We start from the raw sequence: 23180 nt of genomic DNA on the forward strand, positions 1-23180 counted from the left end.
GTGCAGCATTTCACATTTTACTTCCAAATTATATAAATCTAACTGGAGAGTTTTCCTCAACATCACGTGATTCTGGAGCATGTGAGTTTCTTAACCTGATGATTGACGGCATACTTATCCTGCTCTGAAGTGGTATTAGAGATAGTGTATTAGAGATAGAATGGATTTAGTGGGCATCAAGGGCACTGGCATTTATCAGACCTTGGTCAGTGGTTTTCACTTACTTCGATTTGCTTGCATGCACTCTTAAGACTGCAAGTGTTTGATCTGGGACTTGGTATGGTCTTTAAACTGTTCCCTATTAAGGCAGGGTTGGTTTGAAAGCTTTTGTGATATCCAAAGAGATTAGACATGTTATTGTACAGATAGCCTAGGGCAGTTTTTCCATTGCAAATTATGTATCTCATGTAGACCTGTTGGATCAGTACTCATTAGAAAAAAGCCGTTTGTGATGAACCACTCTTACAAATGTTTACCTGGTTGAGAAATACCTTAAATGTTTTGCGGATCTATGCTGAACTAAAGTGTCCAAAACTTGTCTAAAATATGTCAAATCAACCAAGATGAAACCATTATAAGTGTAAGTTTTTTTTTAACAGTAGGGAAAGCAAAACTAAAAGTTTTTTAAATTCCTGCAACGTTCCGTCCATAGTTTAATTAGCATTTACAAGAAAACGAAACTCTTTTGAAAGCAACAGGCAGCACAGCAGCTTTTTCAAGCTTCAGACAGTCAGGCGCTCTCTGAGTTTATGTCCCCGCCCACTTTTGCATCACCGAACGTAGGCCAGCGTCTCTTTCATACGTCCAGCGTGACTCCGCCCCCTTTCCACCCCGTTGTGTCTGATACTGGACGATGCGACCTATACGTGCGCGCACTCACATATACAAGATACTGAGGTGATCGCGTTTCATTATATTTTCTCCTGGCATACCCGAAAGGTATTGAAAAGAAGATTATCGAGACTGGTGTCACGCGGCTCGGCTCACATAACGTTACATATTGAAGCGAAGCGACACCGTTTCGCTTTTACTTTGTCCTCTCGGTGATGGCAGCTCAGGATTTCAATTTTTTACTTGCGACGGACTCTTATAAGGTAAGAATCGCCTTGCTCGAGTCGTTTGACAACAGAAACGCAAAGACGCATGACAGAACTTGACCTGTTCTGACAGTAAGTTAGCCCTTTGTGCTAAACCGTCACATTAATGTGGGGATAAAACCAACTTTGACCTTGTAAATCGATTAAATGTAAATGAAAGCATGATTCAGAATAACCTACAGTTATGGCAAAATTGCGATTATTGTGTTTTCTTCTTGTTTTGTTGAGGGGAATCTGCGTTAGCTCAGGTTCGTTTTAAATGCCCCACTCATTGAACGCTGAACGCAGGGGGCGGGGCTTATGTGAATGACCTCGTGCAAGCTTTTTGGCTTCGCCGAAGGCCATAGCGAGTGACGTCACGCCACTCAGTAATCTAGGAATCGAAACTGTTTTATTTAATGTTAATAACAATAATAACAGCAACATAATTCCAAATGACTTAATGTGTTATATGTACTGTTCATGTAACCTTAAATATAATGTAAATAACTAAATCTCACAGCCTAGAAATCCAATCAAATGGGCAGTAACCCATTTAACCCCACCTGTAATATATCAGTAATAAGAATTTACATATTTTAGTTATCAGCTATGCATGAAAGTGATTTTATGTGAACGTTTAGCTAGGCTGCTGTAAATAGTCACTTGATTAGAGTTGTTTATTTTCACTTTGACAGTCTGACTGCGTCAAAGGTCCAGGTAAGGAATCAGTTAAAACACGCAAAACAAAATATAAAACTACCATATCTGAAGTAGCATGATTTGATGTATTTAGTATTACAAAACAATTCAGTTAAACTACTACTATCATGTAACAAGACACTTGCAAACAAAATAGTTCTGTTTACATTTGATGCATATGCATCTTTTTTCAAAATCTGTAATGTTACGTTATGTAATGCTCTGTAATGCTCAAAGTTGTCTGGAATGTGACTCTAATTATTAAATGTCTTTAGCTGGGTTTAATGAGCTTTACAAAACACTTAAGAATTTTACCTGTCTAATTCTCCACCTTTGGCAAATGCTGACTGGCCAAAGTTGTGTAATAATCTTTGTGCTTCACATTAGTCTTTAACCTCTGACAAAACAACCAGCCACAAATCCCATCTGGATCTATGTTGAAATCTCACACAACACAAATTATATGTTAACGTGTTATTGATCTTATGTTAGGATGATATTTTGATACCTGTCCATTTAAAATGTACTGTTGTTACACCACGCACAAACATTCCTCAAGAGGCGAATAGAAATCCATTGTATCTCGACCTAAACAGGTTGCACCAGGTATCACTGATGAATGAATCAGGTTTGGGCTGATGATCATGGTTCCATTCTTTGTACGTCGCTAACTCGGTTAGCTAGATTTGATTGTTGCTGGTTTTGCTTGATCTTGGATCATTTGGTTCTTCGAAGCGCATCCTGGAGTTGCTGTCATCTCGTGAGCAGGCTTATTTCATGTAAACAGGATTAGATTGCATCTTTTTAAGCAGAATTGATACTTAAAATCTGTCACAGCCACTGCTACTTTATTATAAGAGTACCATGCTGGTCCAGGGACAATCTGAGCCGTGCATTAATTGGAGTGATGACAGATATTATGGGAGGGGCTTGTTGGAGAGCAGGAGATGCAGATAACATGATCTTTAAGAAACTGTAATTAATGCTGTCACGTAACAAATCTGTTTCAAAGATTGCAAATTACAACACTGAAGTAAAAATGTAAAGCCTACACAAATGCTAGAAATCATGAATATAAATAATTGGGAATCATGTAAAAAAATTATAAATTAAAAACAGTGCACATTTCATTTATGTATTATAACATTTATGTAGGTTTATTCAGTTGGCTGTTTCCTTATAAAAGTAAAGAAATTTGTCAACTTTTCCGTCAGGTGTCTTTTTTTAATGATATGATGTCATTACGTTGCTGTCTTGCCGTCAGCCAATCGCTGCATTGCTGATCGTGGTTTCGAGTATCGATACATCTGCCCTTTTTGGGGAACACAAGAACGTGCACTAATCTTAGACAACTTAATCCAGATATTTTAATTAAATCAGCAAATTCGTTTGAAGAACCAAACCTGGAATTCCACAGAAAGCTAAGCAGATTTACTATGAAGTGGAACACCCAGCATTCATAAAATGTTTCACAACTTTCATGTCTTGTCTAATTATTTTGGCCATTGTGTTGCTAATTTGATCATGATTTTAAATTACCAATAACAGTTCAGCCCAGTTTAGAAGTCGGCATTGAATTTGCAAAAAAAAGGAAAAAAGTCCAAAGCAGATTGTCTTTCCATACCTTACAATCACATGGAAATTCTGTCTTTCTTTATATAAGCAAAATAGACTTTCAGGATTGATCTGATAAATAATCTTGGACAACTAAACTAATGGAACATCACATGGACCATTATTTGTTTCTAAAGAAGCAGTAATAATGAAAGTGCAACACTGTTCATAAATTTGGGGTCAGGTTTTTTTATTTTATTTTTTTTAAAGTAAGGATGCATTAAATTGATGAGAAGTGAAAGTAAAGACATTTATAATGTTACAAAATATTTATATTTTTAATATATAGGCCTAATGCTCTCTTTAACTTTCTATTCATCAAAGAATCCTAAAAAAAAAAAAGTATCAGTTTCTATGAGAATTATTCAGCACCACAACTGCTGTTTTCAACATTGATAATAAAAATAAATGTTTCTTGAGCAGCAAATCATCATATTAGAATGGTTTCTGAAGGATCATGTGACAATGAAGACTGGAGTAATGGCTTACTCCAAACTGTCAAATGATAGTGTAATTAATAAAAGTACTGGGGCCTGTTTCTTAAAACAAGTTTACCAAATAAGCCAGGTTGATTTGAAGTTATTCTGATGTATTGTCAATTGATTTGGTTTAAAATAAGTCAGACTAACTGAAATAAGCCTGGCTTATTTGGTAAACTTGTTTTATGAAACAGGCCCCTGGTGATTTTGAGATTGTGTAAATAATTCTAATACTCAAAGGTCCTTTGCTCTTTTCAGATTACCCACTACAAGCAATACCCACCCAATGTCAATAAGGTGTACTCCTATTTCGAGTGTCGGCACAAAAAGGGGGGGCAGTTTAACGAGGTGGTGTTTTTTGGCCTCCAGTATCTTCTAAAGAAGTACCTAGCAGGTAATTCCAACTACTTTCATTATTGTTTAACCCCTTCAGTGATCAGAAAACCTTTGTGAAGTTCCACTTGGCTTACATAGACGTAATGTTTGTTTTTGAGTTTGTACATTTATTGGCACGGACAAAACATTTTTTCATGTGTTGTCATTCACCTGATTGAGTAATGGAAAACTTGTCCCGAAACTGCTTATAGCACACATACCAGAACGGTTATAAAGGACGGACATGCAGTCAAAACAAGCTGCTAGAGTTTAAAAATGTAAGATTTAAGAAGAAACTCGTACAGTTTTGAAACTATTCCTTAGTTTACCTAAAAATGAAATTTGTAAAACCATTCATTCTCTGTCGTGTCATTGCAAAACTGTATAACTTTCTTGTGGAACACAAAAGAAGATATTTTAAAGAATCTTTTAGCTGTTTTTGTTCATACATTAAAAGTCAGTGGGGTTCAAAACAGCATTGTGTGGATTAGGGATATGCTGTTATCAAATTTTCATGCTGTGATTAATTGCTAATGCTTTTATCACGGTATACGGTATTATAACAATACTGAAATTTAAATGCAAAAAAGTGTTGTCTTGTGGACAAAGACATTTTTAATAATTTATTCTTTTGTGCTCCACAAAAGAAATTCATACAGGTTTGGAATGACATGAGGTGATAAAATGCTGTGAAAACCCATTTCATTTTTTATAAAAGTGGTCATGAACACAGACCAGCCATGTTAGAGAAAGTAAAAACAAGACTACATTAAGTCCACAAAAACAACCTAGTTACATAAGGCTAATTCCCCTTAAGCTTCCCATTTCATTTAAAGTATTCCAAACCAGAAAGTGTGTATTTTGTTGTTTGTGTTTTAAACTGCAACCATGAACAGAATGTGTGGCAGCATTTTTTTCCCCCGTGTCTCCACTGATTTAACATTTTCTTTCAGCCAAAACTATTTGTACTCACTCTTAACACAATGAATATTTCATTGAATTTTAAGACTTTGAATTTTAATTTTATTCTGGCATTGCACTGTATTGCATTCTCCCTGAAAGAGGTCATGGGCGTTGTAAACTTTGCATTTCTAACCACAGAGAAATTGACATTTGATGATCGTTACTGAACAAAACTGTGCATTTACTTTATCATTAAATGGCCTCCTAGTTTAGTATTTACATGTTGGACATGTTTAAAAGAGCATATGCTTTATAAACCGATCTTAACATCTCTGAGCTCATGTAATTATATAACTATCTTGCAGGTCCAGTTATCACGGAGGAAAAGATTCAGGAGGCGAAAGTCTTTTATCAGATGCACTTTAAACAGTCAGTGTTCGATGAAGAGGGATGGAGGAAAGTTTTAGAGGTACAAACAGAAGTTCATATCAAAGTCAAAGTTTGTTTTCAGATATTTGACCATTACATGACTTTGAAGTCTGCTTACTTTGTTCCGGAGATGAGTGCATACGGAGATAACGACCACCTGCCTTCTTCCTTTTCCTAATTGTGTTGTCAGAAATATGATGGCCGCCTTCCGATCCAAATCAAAGCAGTTCCCGAGGGGAAGATCATTCCCAGAGGGAACGTTCTTTTCACTGTGGAGAACACGGATCCAGATTTCTTCTGGCTCACCAATTATATTGAGGTATTACTTGTATTTTTTTTTTAATACTGTTTTTAAAAGAAGCCAATGCAGATATTGCAAATGGTGTAAACGTAATTTAGTCGTTCTGCAATGTTCAAATGAATGTTTAAAAAATTGTAGGAAGAACACAAATAAATATTTACATATTTTTGTTTTCAGATAAATGCTGTTCTTTTTAACTTTATCCATCAAAGCATTCTAAAAAATGTATCATGGTTTTCGCAAAGATTTTAACAGTACAACTTTTTGATAATAATGAAAGGTTTCTTGTGCCCCAAGAGATAATTTTTAAATGATCTCTTAAGGATCATGTGACACTGAAGATTCAGCTTTGCAATCACAGGAATAAATTGCATTTAAAAACATATTTAAAATAAAAAAGTTTTTAAATCATATTTTACAATAATACTGTTTCTACTGCACTTTTACTTTACATTTAGTAGACGCTTTTATCCAAAGCAACTTACAAATGAGAACAATGGAAGCAATCAAAATCAATAAAAGAGCAATATGCAAGTGCTATCTCAGTTAGCTTAACGCAGTACATGTAGCAAGGTAATTGTGTAATAAATAAAAAGAAATCCGATAGAATAGAAAAAAAAGAGTAGAGCAAGCTAGTGTTAGAGGCCGTTTTTGCTTTTGTTAATTGTATAATAAATAAAAAGAAAACAAATAGATATAATATATATGTAATATAAAAAGATTAGAAAAGCTAGTGTTAGGTGTTTGTTTGTTTGTTTTTTAAAGAAAACAAGCAGTAAATTAACAGAGTGCAAGTCTAAAAGGGACAAGGTTTTTTTTTTTTTTTTAAGAATAGAATTAGAATAGAGAGTGCTAGAGTTAGAGGGCCAAATAAAGATGGAAGAGATGTGTTTTAGCCGATTCTTGAAGATTCAGGAGGGAACAGTTAATGTAAAAGTCTGTGAAAGTGATTTTGTGCCTCTTCGGGATGGCACAATAAAGCGACGTTCACTTGCAGAACGCAAGCTTCTAGAGAGCACGTTGGTCTGAAGTAATGAATTTAGGTAAAGGGGTGCAGGGCCAGTGGTGGTTTTGTTGGCAAACATTAATGCCTTGAATATTTTTGATCAAATAAATGCTTTCTTGTTGAGCATAAGAGACTTCTTTTAAAAATCTTTTTTTTTTTAATGTTACAGACCCTAATTGTTGTATGGTTGGTCTAAGGACAAAGTCCAAACAGCATTTAATCAACCTTGAAAAATGTTGCGAGAAAAGCGAGTTACTGATTTCCTTCACAAAGGGTGCTTTCAAGGCCGTTATTAATGGATCCCTTTATGATCATGTGATCATTACATTTTTTTCATGTTTGTTTGAGACGCCATATCTAATACAAAGTTTTTTGTTGTTGTTGTTACAACAATCTTAACAGCAACACAAAGCCCCTCTGAATGTCTGACTGTCAGCATAGTCTGTAAACCTGATGGCGTGGCACATTACTTCATATTGGATGATTCTGCCGTACTGTTGTTCAGGATGACAGCAGGCTTTGATTTCCAGCATGCTTCTAGCTGCTAATCCTGGACCAAAAAACTGAGGAAGGTTTGGACAGGCTGGTGGGGTCAGTGAGGACACGAGGTCATTAGGTACTGACCTGGCCTGCAGCCCTGTAGACTCGCACAGCAGCTCGTACTGTTATGATGTAGACACAGTGTTTTTTTGGCTACCAGGTCTGAAGATGCATGCCTATAATCCATGATGAACATTGTGACTCAATTCATTTTCCTAATATAAAAAAAACATAAAGGTTGAATATTTCTATTTCTATTTATTAATGCATTTGACACACACTTTATTTTATATATGTATGTTATCTGTTCATGCATTCCCTGGGAATCAGGACCGCCACTTGGCGTTGAAAGTGCCATGTTCGACTGTGCTAATGGAACATTGTAGTATGCAATATTTTTCATTACAGTTCCTGATTGTTCCATCACAATGAGATGCAATATGGTTTTCCAGACCCTTCGCTATCTCTGATCCTCAGTGGTAGAACAAGCTTACAACCCCCTCCTGACTTGCTAAAACCATCACAACCATCAAAACCTTTAATAAGCAGCTTCCATAAAGTCTTCCATAAGAAGTTAAATTAAACTTGCAGCAACCACAATCAAAGATGTGTCACTTTTGCTTACTGTACTCTTGAAACTTAATCTTGCAGTACTGTACAGTACAGTATTATTGGTTCTTGTATGATAATTTGCTCTCCTTCAGTGATGTAAGTTGCTTTAGATAAAAGTGACTGTTAAGTAAATGTAGTGTAGATGTCCTAGAGCAATGCACTTGTATTCCAGGTGAATTGTCCCTGTAATGAACTGGAAGTTGCTTCGAATAAAAGGGCTTGCGAAATGACTGCAACTTGCAAAAGAAATGACATTTATGCTTATGATTAATTTGTACTAGTATGTCAACAACATACCTTAATACTTTAATACCTTAAAATAGTGTCTTTTATTCAAGATATCACAAACAATTTAAGCCAAACCTGACTGGAACATTTAGATCCTGGTTGTTAGCCTGTTGCTTAAAATCTTATTGGCATTCTGTCAGTGTAATCAATGTGCAAAGTTTATGTATTGATGTCAAGACTGGAGAAAAACACGTTGAACCACACAAACGGTTCAGAATTCTTTGTCTTTGTCAGTTCCTGAAGTGCACGTCCTTAAGGGACCACAGATCAATGAGTTGTGGTTTAAATGGTCAGGGCCATGAAAATTGTGAGCGCAAATACGAGCCATCTTTGGTCTTCTCTGACACACATGTGATTGTGTGTACATTCTGTCCCCGCAGACAATGCTGGTCCAAATGTGGTACCCCATCACCGTGGCAACAATCTCCAGGGAGTTCAAAAAGATTCTGGCCAAGCACCTGAAGGCCACATCAGGGAGCCTGGAGGGTTTGGACCTCAAACTGCATGATTTTGGCTACAGAGGGGTGTCCTCCCAAGAGGTATGATGGGCGTGGATTGGTAATTACACTTCCTGGTCAGGACAGTGTTGTTATTGTTAAAGGTGGGGTATGCATTTTTTCAAAAACGCTTTAGAAAACGAGTCGGGGCCGAGTACCAAAACAAACTTGTAGCCAATCAGCAGTAAGGGGCGTGTCTACTCAAGCCCTCATCAGTGCATATGACGGACATTAGCCGAGCGATGGCGGAAAACAAAAAGCGGAACAAAAGAAGGCTAACGATAATTAAAAATGTTGCCTAACCAACTGAAATAAATGTTTAGGCTGCAGTACTAAAATTAGAAATAACAATTAATTGATGCTATATGGATGCAGTATTAAAAAATATATATATATATTTAATTACAAGCACACAATAAATTACAATAAACTATAAATTAAAATTAAACTGTAAATATAAAAATAAAAGGTAATTTATATTAATAAATACTATAATAGTTTATAAAAAATATTAAAATAACACTGGATCAGCACAGTGAATGTAAGCAGTATTGTGTGAGATATTTAAAGCATTGCCCTAACACCATTATTTTACCATGTTTTGTTTTACCATGGTACCTTGCTAGTAATTCTGGATTTGTGTTCTCATAACCAATTAGTCTGTTTTGTTTTGTGTTGTGTGATTGATATTTACAAAAACACAATCTTTTGTTTTATGACTCTAAGAGACTATATAGAAAGCTAGAAAATAACTGATTTTCATGTATTACTGATTGCATGACATTATTTTACCCTGAAGTTCTCATTTCTGTAGCCATTCAAAACACACTCTGAAGAACACTGAAATATCTTTTATGTCAAACAGGAAGAGTGCCTCTGATGTTAAAATCTCTACCTTTTATTCTTTTTTTAGACTTGAAATCAAAGCTGAAGCCAAACGGTCTTTCTCTCTTCAGTGCTTTTAAAGAAAGCTTGGTCTTCTGGGGCAAATTAAATCAGACATTACTTGGTGAAAGCAGAAAATCAATTCATTATGAGACGAGGCCATTCCATTTAATCAAAAGGAGATCAGACCTGACCTTTTGAAACGCAAGCAATGCAGACCACTCTCGATTTCTGTATTTTTCAAAGGAGAGCCCTGATTGTTGGTCGTGTTTAAGTGAGGTTGTCACGCTGACGGGTTTTGGGCCATCGGTGGTGCTGTTTGAAGAGTTGTGTGAGTAAAGATGACTGTTTGGCTCTTGAATCGGCCCGTCTGCTGTGTAAAGGTCAACTCTGCCAGGTTTCATCTATATCACACAGTGATGGGTTCAGGTGTTGGGTGACTAGTGATAAGCAGTGAGTCTGTTTCTGACTGGCTGGGTGTGCTAGCATAGGAGACCTTTGTGTGCAAAAGTGAGACCACTGAATTCTGATGAGGTGTGACATAAGCCCCCTGTGGTGCCTTTTTGAGACCAGTACACCATGATCTAAAACTGGACATGGTGACGCAGCTTACATAGATCAATCCAGCAGCCTGACCAAACAGAATAGGTGCATTTACCATTAACATCAAAAAAATGCTTGAAGGTTCAGGCCATATAACAAGCTGTATTTGTACATTTTAATCTTTCTAATTAACTAAAAGCAATTCTATATAGAAGGTACAAGTGAAGTGATGCTCAGGGGCATTGCTAGACCTGGCTAGACTCAACTCAGGGGCAGACCTGAAGTGTTTATGACACCGGCTCTTAATATATATTCACTAACATACAGTTTCCTTTAACATTTAAAAAAAATCAGTTTTCAATAAGTTTTTCAGAGATTTGAACCTGCAACCTTTGCAACCCCGTAACACACATAATACCACTTTACTGAAAAGGTTTGATTTGATTACAGATATTTTTAATGATTATTATTTAATTTATTTACCTTTTTTGAACTAGCAGAGATTTGAACTTGCAACTTTTGTAACCTCACAGCACATCAAACACCACTGTAAAAAAAAAAGTTGTATTGTTTCTTTTTTTTTACATTTACGACTTAATTACATTTTTAAAGTTTGTTAAAAAATAATCAAGAGTTTTGAACTTGCAACCTTTATAATTTAATAGCAAATATAATGCCACTGTACTAAGATGGTTTTATTATTATTATTTATTTTTTTTTCATTCATAATTTTTATGATTGGTTTTATGGTTTTAATATCTTATTTGTTTTAATTAACACTTTTTTTTTAACTAGCAGACATTTAGCAGAGATTTGAACTTGCAGCCTTTGTAACCCCATAGGAAATATAATACCACTGTACTAATATTTTACTTTATTAATTTATTTTATTTTATTTGTGGTTTCGTTTTGTTTTATTCTCTTCCAACTAAAAGTTGTAATTTCTGTCGAACCACACCAGTAACAATCAGTTATGTCCTATAGAATTTCTTGTGTTGGGTAACATGACTGTCCAATGCAAAAAAAAAAAGCCATCTGGGTGTCCTAAGCAAGGTCAACGTTATATTGCGTTGTATATGTGTAATTTTGCTATTGTGTGTGTTTAAGCCTGTTTGATCACTGGCATGAAATATGACATGGCAATATTCCATGTCACTCTCATGCAGGACTTGTGCAAAAATGATTTTGAGAAGGGAAGAAACAATGAATTGGAAGGGAGAAAACATCAGTGTGGGATCTAAGAAAGCCCGAAGCGCTTCTCCCTCAGCAGCTGACAACAGACTGAAGCATGCGGTGTAAAACTATCGAGTCTTCATTAGGGACAGTGGGATATTGATAGTGTATTTTCTAGGTTTCGGCTGACTGGATTAATGATGGCTTCAAGAGGAGATTAATGATGCCAAGCAGAGTTTAATGCCTCTGATACTCAGGGTTCCTGCTCACTCCCCATCACCACACTCTTCTGTTCAGGAGACAAGCAATGATTGATTTCAATGCTTTTAGAGGAGGGGTTCACCCAAAATGAAAGTTCTGTCATCATTTACTCACCCTCAAATCCTTCTAAACCCATATGACTTTTGTTCTTAGTGGAAGAAGGGAAGTTTAGCAGAATGTATTAAAGTACTCCATACAAGTTGTGTGTTGTTTTTTAAGTTTAAATAGATTACAAAAGATGACAAAAAGCACAAAACTACTTAAATTTAAACTGAAATTAAAATGAAAACTGAAAATCCAAAAATAAAAGCTTATTCAAAATATTAATAAATTCTACAATAGTATATAAATAATATTAAAATAACACTGGTATTTATGTTAATCCATCATATTGTGCTGGGCTGTGCTCCTCTACTGCATTGACAATTACATGACGAGGTCCCCTAGATCCTTGTTACAATCACAGCGGCACACTAAAGCCTTGTTGCGGATCTGATTTCCCTGGGTTGATATCAAGCCCAGATCTCATCAGTTCTTAAATTAAAAAAGAAATAGAATCCTCAAATTCTCACATAAATATACACCTTGTAGTAGAGCAAGAAATATTGATCCTCTCCTCGGGGGCTAAAGAGATTTTGCTTTGAATCCAACGTGTTCACTTTTCAAAGCAACAACCTTCCCTTGACTATCACTAAAGGGCAAATCCCCCCTGATTACTGTGACCCTGCGATGAATGAACTGAGACAGTCAATAACCTGAGTGTTTAATCAGGGGAATATAGAAAATGTCTTGGCTTTAAATTGGGCACACAATTGATTTCAAAGGTCAAAGTCACAACCTCTCTTTTGATTTGCTTCTTAAAAGCCTCTGTCTATAATACAGTTAAAAAAACAGGCTCAACATAAAGGGAATTGGTTAATGTTTTAAATGGTATGAGAGAATCACAACATTTGATCTTTGGGTTTCACTGCAGACGCGAGAACATTAATGTACAATAAAGACTTCAGGGACTAGGGGTTTGACATTAAACAGGTTAACTGACTCAATTCTGTTGTGACTTTCTTTACTGATCTAGTCGGCAGCACTTGGTGGAGCTGCTCATCTGGTGAATTTCAGCAGCACAGATACAGTGGCGGGTCTGCTGATGGCACAACGATACTATGCATGTCCTATGGCTGGATTCTCCATCCCTGCTGCAGAACACAGGTAATGCACTTGTGTACTTACTAGGGGTGTAGCGGTACACAAACATGACTGTTCGGTACGAACCTCGGTTTTAACGTCACGGTTCAGTATGATTTCGGTACAGCAGGTGGAAAAACTAAACTTTTTTTTTTTTTTCTTTTTTTTTTTTTTGGTTTACTAAAGTTGCTCTTTCTTTAAATACATTGTTATAGTTTAAATTTTCTTAGTGATAAGATCTACCTTAGCTTATGCTTAAAACTATAGGAAGCCCTTTTACATTAAGGTTACAATTAGGCCTAGCGACATAACCCAAACTTAAATAGATAATCAACACTCAACAATCCCAAAAATTGTATGCAAACATGGAAATTGCACATAATGCAGTTTTTAAATTAACTTATAAATAATACAATTTCTAGGCTATTTGTTAAAATATATTCAATTACACACTGGCTGTCATAGCATGTTTCATAACAGATTAATTTAAACATGCGTTAAATAATTAAGACTAACAGGTTTAGTAAAATATAATGAGTATATGGTGTAATATTTCACGAAGTGCTCTTCTCTAGACATAGGGTGCTTTCACATCTGTAGTTCGATTCATTTGGTCCGGACCAAAGGCAAAAAATTATACATTGTAGCTATTTTTAGCCGTTTTGGTTCCTTTTCCCAACATACTTTGTTTGCTCTGGTCCGAACCAGCTGAACTGAACCAAAATGCAGTCACGTGACAACATCCGCTTCACTTGTTGGCTAGATGTGTTTTTGAGCGCATTCCCTAAACTGCTTTTCGATTGGTCAGAAAGAGCGTGCGGGAAAATTCCAACGGTGCTCCAGGAAGTAAACAAAGACGGGAGTAAAATGCAGCAGACAGCACACTGCTATTACATTATTATTACAAATTTCTATGAGGCTCCGCACCTCCTCACAACCCCAAGTTTGTCCGCGACCTGCCATGCTAAACTGCAAACTGTCAACAAACACTTCCTTATCCCATAATGCACAGCGCAGCTGACTACAGCAGCTGGTTTAGTCCAAAAATGTGCAGTTCTTTTTGCAGTTGGGTCTGTTTGAGGTCGGATCGCGTTCTCACTACAAACGAACCGATCCAGGGTTCGTTTGAAAGTGTGCCGAGACCACCCCTTCAAGGAGGTCTCGGTACGCTTGTTTGGTCCGCTTTTGGTACGCACCCGAGTGCGATTGCTGCATTTTCACCTGCCCAATCGAACCGCACCAAGAGGGAAAACGAACTCTAGTGCGATTCAACTGAACTAAATGAGGCAGGTGTGAAAGCACCCTTAATTTCTCTAGTGAACTAGCGAGCTGTGGACACTGAGAACTTGCTGAGGTAAATTAAATGAAACACTGATTTAGCGATTATATGAGGCATGAGATATCCTGTCATATTTATTCGCGTTAAAACTAGTAGTACAGAGGAAGGAATGATCGCGTTCACTCGCGCTCCGAGTGACCTTTAAGACCTTTGTTCATCTTTGGAACACAAATTAAGATATTTTTAATGAAATCCGAACTTTCTGACCCTGCACAGACAGCAACGCAACTGACACGTTGAAGGCACAAAGAGGTAGTAAGGACATCATTAAAATAGTCCATGTGACATCAGTGGTTCAACCTTAATTTTTTCAAAGATACGAGAATACTTTGTTGAATAGCGTCATTATTTTTTATTTCTTTACACACAATTTCTTCTCTTCTGTGTCAATCTTCCATGCATGTTCACAAGAGTACCACGCTGGCTCCTGCGTCGGCAGCACCACACACGTGTCGTGGTACTCTAGTGAATGCATGGCGGAGAATGACATGGAAGAGAAGAAATTGAATAAAGTTGTTGTTTTTGTTTTCTTTGCGCACAAAAACTATTCTCGTAGCTTCATAAGATTACGGTTAAGCCACTGATGTCACATGGACTATTTTAACAATTCTTACTGCTATTCTGGGCCTTGAATGTGTCAGTTTCATTGCTGTCTATGCAGGGTCTGAAAGCTCTTGCATTACATAAAAAATATCTTAATTTGTGTTCCGAAGATGAAGGAAGGTTTTACAGGTTTGGAACAACATGAAGGTGAGTAATAAATGACAGAATTTTCATTGTTGGGTAAACTAAATATATATATATATATATATGAATTTATTATGATTATTATTATTTTATTTATTCATAAAATAATAATAAAAGCATCTGCTAAATGACTAAATGTAAATGTAACTAATCCTTTAAGATTGTTGAATATGATATGATATGGTACCTTGGAATGCTGAAACCTGTTTTAGTTTAGTTTATGAAAAATTCTGTTTAAAACATTAATTAAACATCCTTACCCTTATATCAATCCAAACCCATATGACTTTCTTTCTTCCCTGAAACACAAAAGGAAATAAAAGGAAAGACTATAATGGTTGCTTTTTTCCATGCAATTATATTAAGTGGGGACTGGAGCTTTCAGAACTTCAGAGAAACGCCATATAAGAGGTATATGTGATTATGACGACAGAGTTTGTGTTCCCATTCAGTAAATCATTATTCACTGTGACCAGATTAATCTGATTCAAAATAATGATTCATTCACAAATCTATTATGAACCTGTTAGGGCAGACGTTAAGATTAACAGTTTAAGTTTTAGTCTGTTTTGACACTAAAAAATTGTTCTGAAGCCATATAATTGTTTAATGTTCTTTCGTAGCTTGAAAACTTGCATGAAAATTAGTGACCAGTAGAGAATTTCCCTTTAAGACTGATTGAGCAGTGAGTCAGTTAAACAGCTGCCTTTGATTTCAAACGGCTTGTGTCGTCAAATTCAAGGGTGACGTTAAACACCTGCATGTTAATTTGCATTTGTTCCGTTGATTCTAATTAGTTCTATTAGTAGCTACACATTCATCCATCTCGCAGCTGTAGCGCCTTTTATCTGTGGTTGAGTGCATTTCACTCGTTTTTTCAAATCACGCCATTTCTTCTGTGACGCTGTTCCATCCTCATATAGTTCAAATATAAGTTTTCAACCATTCCATGAATCACTCTGACATATTTATAGCTCTACGGCCAAGGATTGTTAGAGACTAATGACTCATTTGCAACAAATGATTATTTCTAATTCTTGTTTAACAAAGTGAAACCTGTTTATTTATAATGCACCTTCAAACTAAATGAAGCATGAGTGGGCGGGACTTCAGTAATTGTTATTCACTAATTTGAAGAAGGTTTGTCAGACTTTGTTTTTCATGTCTCTGTAGTACTATCATCTCCTGGGGCAAGAGCCGAGAGAAAGATGCATTTGAGTGTCTGCTGGACCAGTTTCCCTCTGGGCCTGTAGCTGTGGTTAGCGACAGTTATGATATTTTTAAGGCTTGTAAGCACATCTGGGGGGACAAGCTGAAGGAGAGAGTGATGGAGAGGAGTGAGGATTCTGCACTCATTATTCGTCCAGACTCCGGGGACCCCGCTCAGACCCTCATAGAGGTGTGTGTATCATGTACCAAGTGTGCTCAAAGTGGAGTAGTGTTCACTACAGACCTTAAGGAAGCTGTTTCAGTGATTGAACTTTATTTTAGTGGAGTCAAGACTCAAACAGATAGGCTTTCTCCAGCTCTGTGCTGCACTGTGTCTTACAGGGCTAGCTGGCCTGTGTGAAAGTAATGCTCTAGAATATTGATTTTCCTTTTATATACTGCATGTCTTTCAGATTAGTTTGTTGCTTGTTTGTATTTGATGAATGAAATAGTGGAGTTAAGATTGATCAGCTGGCTTTATAGCCCTTTATGCTTTGAATTTTAACTTGCTTCCCTGCTTTATTTGACTTTTCTGTCTCGCTTTTAGGTGATAAAGATTTTGGAGGAGTGTTTCGGATGTTCTCAGAACTCATTTGGTTACAAGGTGCTCCCATCATACCTGCGCATTATCCAGGGGGATGGAATTGATCTGAACTCGATTAATGAGGTAAACTAAACCTCAGACCAAGAGAGAAAAAAACATGAACTACCGTTCAAAGGTTTGGATTCAGTAAGATGCAAATTATTGGAAATTGTAAATATGTTACAATATTAATATTTAAGGCATTTTGTATTAAGTAAATGCAACCTTGGATGAGCTTAAGAAACTAGATATATTGTTTGTTTGTTTATATATGTCAAATTTGTGATATTGATCATGTGAATTCCTTAGTACAGACTGTCATATGCTCTTAGTTTCATTGAAGCACTAGATGCTCTTTTGGAAAATCGTCTTCAAATCATACTGGAGAACATTCAGCTTTTACACAAAAGCAAACTTGAGCGCCAGTAAAGCAAAACATCAAAACAAATAATATGTTCAGAAACCCATGTACATTTTTCAATTAGCACACACATTATGCAAATTCTTGCAAAAATTAAATGCAAATCAAAAAGTTATAAATTAACCATATTAGAGAAATGCAAATGTTGTTTTTGGACCTGTGCTCATATGATTTGCAAGTTATCACATACTAATAACATATTAATAAATGTGTGGAATGGGGTGCACAGGGTCAACTTGATACTGGCCCTGAATGTTTATCAACCTTTCACGACTGTTTGATTATAAACAATTATTACAGATTACACAGTGGTAAATCATTGATCGTAATCTGATCAGTGTTACTTTTTATTTATTTATTGTTTTGCCTAGCGCAGATTCTCGAGAAACTGGGCGATGAGGGTTGGAGTGCTGAAAATGTGTTTTTCGGTTGCGGAAGCGCACTGCTGCAGAAAATCAACAGAGACACGCTAAACTGCGCTTTTAAGTGCAGCTATGTAGAGACCAATGGCAAAGGCGTGAGTTTCTTTATCACTTTCACTTTCAAAACATCCTGTTTAAAGTACATTTGAGCAGTATTGTTTTTTCTTTTAATATCATGTCATTTGTGTTTACATAGATGGACGTCTGTAAGCAGCCAGTGACGGACCCGTCTAAAGGATCCAAGCGTGGTCGTCTCTGTCTGAGGAGAAATTCAGATGGCTTCATTGAGACGGTGGAAAGTGGAGCAGGCAAACCACAGGAGGTTAGATCAGCTCTCTTTGTAACATCTTAACCTATTATTTCCCAGATTTTTCCTAAAGATATGAACATATGCCACATTTTTGCATTTATTAAAAATGTTTTTCCCATATTAAACTTTAGTGAACGGAGGATACATATAGATCACTACATTTAATTCTGTGGCAATTCTAGGCTGAATATATTTGGTCAAAAATACAGTAAAACAGGAATATTGTGAAATATTAATATTTGTGTTATGTGAAATATTATACAATTAACATTTATGTAATAAATGATAATTATATAATACATTTCATTAAATTTATTCCTGGGATGTCAAAGCTGAATTTTCATGAGCTATTATACCAGTGTCACATGATCCTTCAGAAATCATTCTAATATGCTGATTTACTGCTCAAGAAACATTTCTTTTTATTATCAATGATGAAAACAGTTGTGCTGCTTAATTTTTGAAGACACCATGAACATTTTATTTTGAGATTCAGTAATGAATATAAAGTTCAAAAGAACAGTATGAGTTATATATAACTTTACATATGTCACTTTTTGATCAGTTTAATGCACCCTTGCTGAATAAAAGCATTAATTTCTTAAAAAAATATATGTATGTAAAAATGTAAACAGTGCTGGTCATAGTTGGTGATCCTTTAATATGATCTTCTTTTGTAGGACATGTTGGTGACTGTGTTTGAAAACGGGACCATCCTGCAGGAGTACACTCTGGATGAGATCCGTAAAGCTGCTCAGCTTTGGGAAGAAGACGTGAGCCCTTCCCTCCACAACAAAGAGGACGACACTACTCTAGAGAGCCACCAGAAACACATAATGAACGGCATGCATTAATAAACACAATATGCGCACTGTTCTCAACACTGCCCACTACTGACCAACCACAGACCTATTCCACAACACTCAGATGTTCATCAATATAGCAGAACACAGTGTTGCCAATACAGTATACAAATACATATCATATCTGACTTTTGAGGCAACCCTTAAATTTTGGATTTGGTTGCCATCGTTTTTTATTAATTCCTCCTTCATTTTACCACACTTTGAGATGCCAAAAATCTTTGTTGGTGCTTCAGAAACATATGTTTCAGGAGTATATGACGGCAGGGTTTGCATTCGATTGATTATAATGTTATTAAAGCATCGCCTGGCACTACACTGTTAAATGAAGGAAACTTCATTTGAGGTGATCTCATGATCGCATCTGGGCTTCTGCACCAGCAATTCTGCACATGATCCCGGGTTCTGATGTGACATATAGACATACTTCACTTTTGGAGGATTTTGGGTGTCCTTTTAATATTTTTTTAGACACCCATAATGCCAAGATGGCAATGATGCATTTTCTACAATAATTAACTATTCCCATGTTGTGTTCAACATAGAGATGCAGACTTGAAGATCATCCACCCACTTTGTGTCATTTTGCTGCTACTTAAATTTGCTTCAGAATAATACTTTTGTTGGTGAAGATTTACGAAGTCTTCTCTGGAAATTAAATGTTTTCTTAGAACAGCAAATTGATCCTGATGTTAGTGGAGTAAATGCTACATAGAAAAGAATCAAATGTTTTCCTGATAATAGTTATAGTGTGATTTTATGTGGAGTTGGTTTTAGACTTCCATCTGAGATGCACAGAATACATCATACAAACGCTTCCCTAGTATTCTGTCTCCATACAGCTGCTGATGGTGCCTTAAAAACCACTCGGACCTCAGTGCCGGTCACTCTCTCTTACTTTGTCCTTTCCTCCCCTCATTTTTCACACTTAATATTGTCCATCATCCTCAGTTTCTCTCACATATGAATGATGTTCAGTGATTGCTATTTTTTATTTGATTTATTTGTTTTGGCCGTCAAGCTTCTGTCATCTACATGCTAATGCTGAATGAGATGTGCAGTGGGTTTAATTACAGTGAACACTGATTATTGCGTTATCATCTTTGTGTTCGATCATGGAAATGACTCATTTCCAGGTTGTTCCGAACATCTGAAATGAAGCAGTTTGACCCTACCTCTTTTTTTAACCAATAAGAATGTCTATTAAAGTAATGATTTATTCTTAAAAAGCATTTATTCTGTTGTGTACATAGTCTTTAATGGTAGTCTCAATGATAATTTTGTCTTGTAATTTTAGCGTTCCTGTTGCTTGTTTTTTGTGTTATTTTACAGAAGTGATATTTTGAATTACAAATAGACAAGCAAACAGAAAAAAATATATATAATAAATATAGTTTGAACTTCATCTTAATATTTAACACGTCTCATCCTTTCTTTTTAGTGTGTTTTGGTCATTTTGTAAGGAAAAAAAAGTAAATGTTTTGTAAATAGAACAAAAAAAGGAAACCAAATATTTACCAAAAGCAATGATGGCCATGACGGTGCCAGTATGTCTGGATTTTTTCCCAGTTTTTAATTGGACAATTTGGACAGCCTGTTTTCTTCATAACAGAAAAGGAATGGAATGCCAAAGGAAGGAATGTGACACTTTCAGAATGTGATAATTTGCTGCTTTTAAGTAATGCAAAACAAAATCGAAAAGTCTGTATTTCTAAATTCCACTGAAACCTGACAGTGGTTCAGTTTATATTCACCAGATGGAGGTTTGCCTTGTCATTTTGTATTCACATGAAATTTACTTTTCAAACACATCCTCGTTGACATCACGAAATGCCTCCTGTCATAGTTTCACTCTTGGAAAAAAGGTACAAAGCTGTCTTTGGGGTGGTAACCTAAGGTTAAAAGTTTAAAGGTACATCTTTGTACCTAGTTTACCCCTAAATAGTAATTAGTACCTTAAAGTTACATTTTATTGCCTCAAGTGTACCTTTTGGTACAAAGGTACCACCCTAGTGACAGTTTTCTTGAGCAAGACATGAGAGTCTGGTTTTCCACAGCAGAGTTTGGGTGAGTTTGCTCAGTTGACCATGTGCAGCATATTTGTATAATGCAATTTTATCCACTGACCAAAATAGTCACACACTTTCCATTTAGACAAGGGTTTAATTGAAGTCACTTGGCTTATATTTGTATGAGATATTTCAAATAATTCATTCTTGAATTTAAATTAAGGTTTAAAGGTTTTGGGTATACTTTATGTCTTATGCTCTCTTATGCTTAGACTGCATTAGCTTAAAATTACAGAAAAAAAACAATAATATTGTGAAATATTATTACAGCTTTAAATAGTTTTTTTTTATTCTAAAATTATTTTATACCTGTGACATCAAACATGACTTTTCAGCATCATTACACTTCAGTCTTCAGTGTCACATGATTCTTTACATTGATTATCAATCATTTTAACAGTTATGCTGCTTAATATTTGTGCAGAATGAAACACATTTTTCAAGATTTAACTTCAAAAGAACAGCGTTTATTTGAAAGATTTTGTGACATGTCTTTACTCTCACTTTGAATCCATTTCCTAATCCTTTTTGAAGAAACCTATCATTCTGCAGTGTTTCGTAGTAATAATCAGTCAAATCATAACAACCAAACAATTCTTTATGAAATCTGAGGATGTTTTGTCAGTCTACAGATACTGTAATTAAAGTGAGCCCTCTATTGATCATTTTCAAAAGTGCACTTCTAATTTCCATCTGAAACCAGAAGGACCAAGTTTATAGCCTACTACATTAAGTCTAAAGTTACAATCGCATCACAATAAATCAGAAACTTAGCCTACTTTCATTTCCTAGAACGTCAAGCGACTACATGCATCCGTTCCTCTCTCTCATTATGTGCGCCAATTAAGAGTAGTGTGAATAGAATTCCTAATATTTTTTAATTCCAGGCAGCTCTCTTTGTAATTTGCTGTTTGAACATGCCAATCAGTACATCTCATCCGGCACACAGCATTTATAATTCATAATTAATCCAGTAATGCATGCATCTATTCATTAGGCTAAATCCAGAAAATGCGCACTATGCTCACACAATTCAATACGGCTGCTGCTGGTTGCTTGCGCAGGTGTCCATTAATGTCAGTCAGTCATATTTTAAATTCAGCATGTCGCAGATCAGAAAGCATATGGCATGTGAGAAAGCATCTTCAGAGTAGCCATCTGCTATTACTAATAGGCCGCTCGGCGCTCATTGGATTAGTTGCTGCTAAGCAACCTCTTCGCTAAGCGTGTTGTCATGGATTCAGATGTGAAATGGCCTGCTGACCACTGATAACAGAGTGAGGGCGGAGGTAACACTGTCGCACCTGTCTGACATTTGCGATTGTTCAAATGTCACCGGCGAGCGCGCACCGCTGCAGCGTCATGACAGACAGCACGCATTGTGCAGACACGTACTTGAACAACAGTCGGTTGCATTTGATCATTTTTACGGCGTCAGTTAACAAAGAAGCACGAATCGTAAGCGGAGCGCGCCGCTACATTAATTGTGTCTGTAAGTCTGCCTATTATTTGCTTTCTCTCATTTGTACACATATCACCCCGGAATGCAAATTTTAATCTTGATTATTTCCGCCAGATTAGTGGTGCAGAATAAGAGGAGGGATAACGCATTTACACAGCACACTTCCAGAATCTCACGTTTTGTCTTTTATATTTAAGCGTATTTCACTTCCTTTGTGTTTTGGTATGGGCATGGTGATTGGTTTAGCAGCCTGGTGTGAAAATGGAGCTAAAACCAAACTGAACGTTGCACCATCTCCATTTAATATAAAGATGGTTATCCAAAAAAAATCTGAAATTCAAAAGTGGAAGTGCTCGTTCAGAAACAGCCAGAGGGTTCAACACTGCAGCAAAGCACCAAAGGTTCATTTTCAGCCCTATTAAATGGTTCCCTCTCACTCTCTCTTCTCCCAAAAGGTTCACATTTAGCCTATTCAACTAAAACGATATTGAGAATTTTTTTTTATTGTGTAATTTTTTTTGGCCCACAGAATTAAGATCAATAGGGTCCAGTGCTGTTTTGGACACAATTAGCATTCATAGTAATGGTAAAAATATAATAATAATAAAAATCTTCAAAATAACTTCTATTGGGTTCAAGAGAAGAAAGAAAATCATAAAGGTTTGGAACAACATTAGGGTGAGTAGCATTGTTATTGTTAGTGAAAACTATTAATACTGTATAAAATACAACATAACATATATAAAATAAGTTGAAGTACTAAAACGGCTGAAACAATCTATACAGTGGTGTGAAAAAGTTTTTGTCCCCCCCTTTTTTTCCCATATTTGTCACACTTAAAAGATTCAGATCATCAAACAAATTTACATTTTACACAAAAATAACCAGA

The 23180-nt window shown here is 36.1% G+C and overlaps 1 protein-coding gene across 1 annotated transcript; it reads left to right on the forward strand.

The window, feature by feature from the left end:
• The first annotated feature begins 826 nt into the window (after positions 1-826).
• On the forward strand, positions 827-20176 carry LOC306854669 (nicotinamide phosphoribosyltransferase-like). Its single transcript, XM_079392865.1, has 11 exons — positions 827-1094; positions 4130-4265; positions 5515-5618; positions 5769-5897; positions 8706-8864; positions 12760-12890; positions 16126-16351; positions 16709-16828; positions 17542-17682; positions 17784-17909; positions 18578-20176. Exons 1-11 carry the CDS (start codon positions 1047-1049, stop codon positions 18749-18751), a joined length of 1494 nt encoding a protein of 497 aa, XP_079248991.1. The 5' UTR covers positions 827-1046; the 3' UTR covers positions 18752-20176.
• The last annotated feature ends 3004 nt before the right edge of the window (positions 20177-23180 follow it).

Source organism: Barbus barbus (assembly GCF_936440315.1).
Source record: "Barbus barbus genome assembly, chromosome: 35".
Lineage (NCBI taxonomy): Eukaryota > Metazoa > Chordata > Actinopteri > Cypriniformes > Cyprinidae > Barbus > Barbus barbus.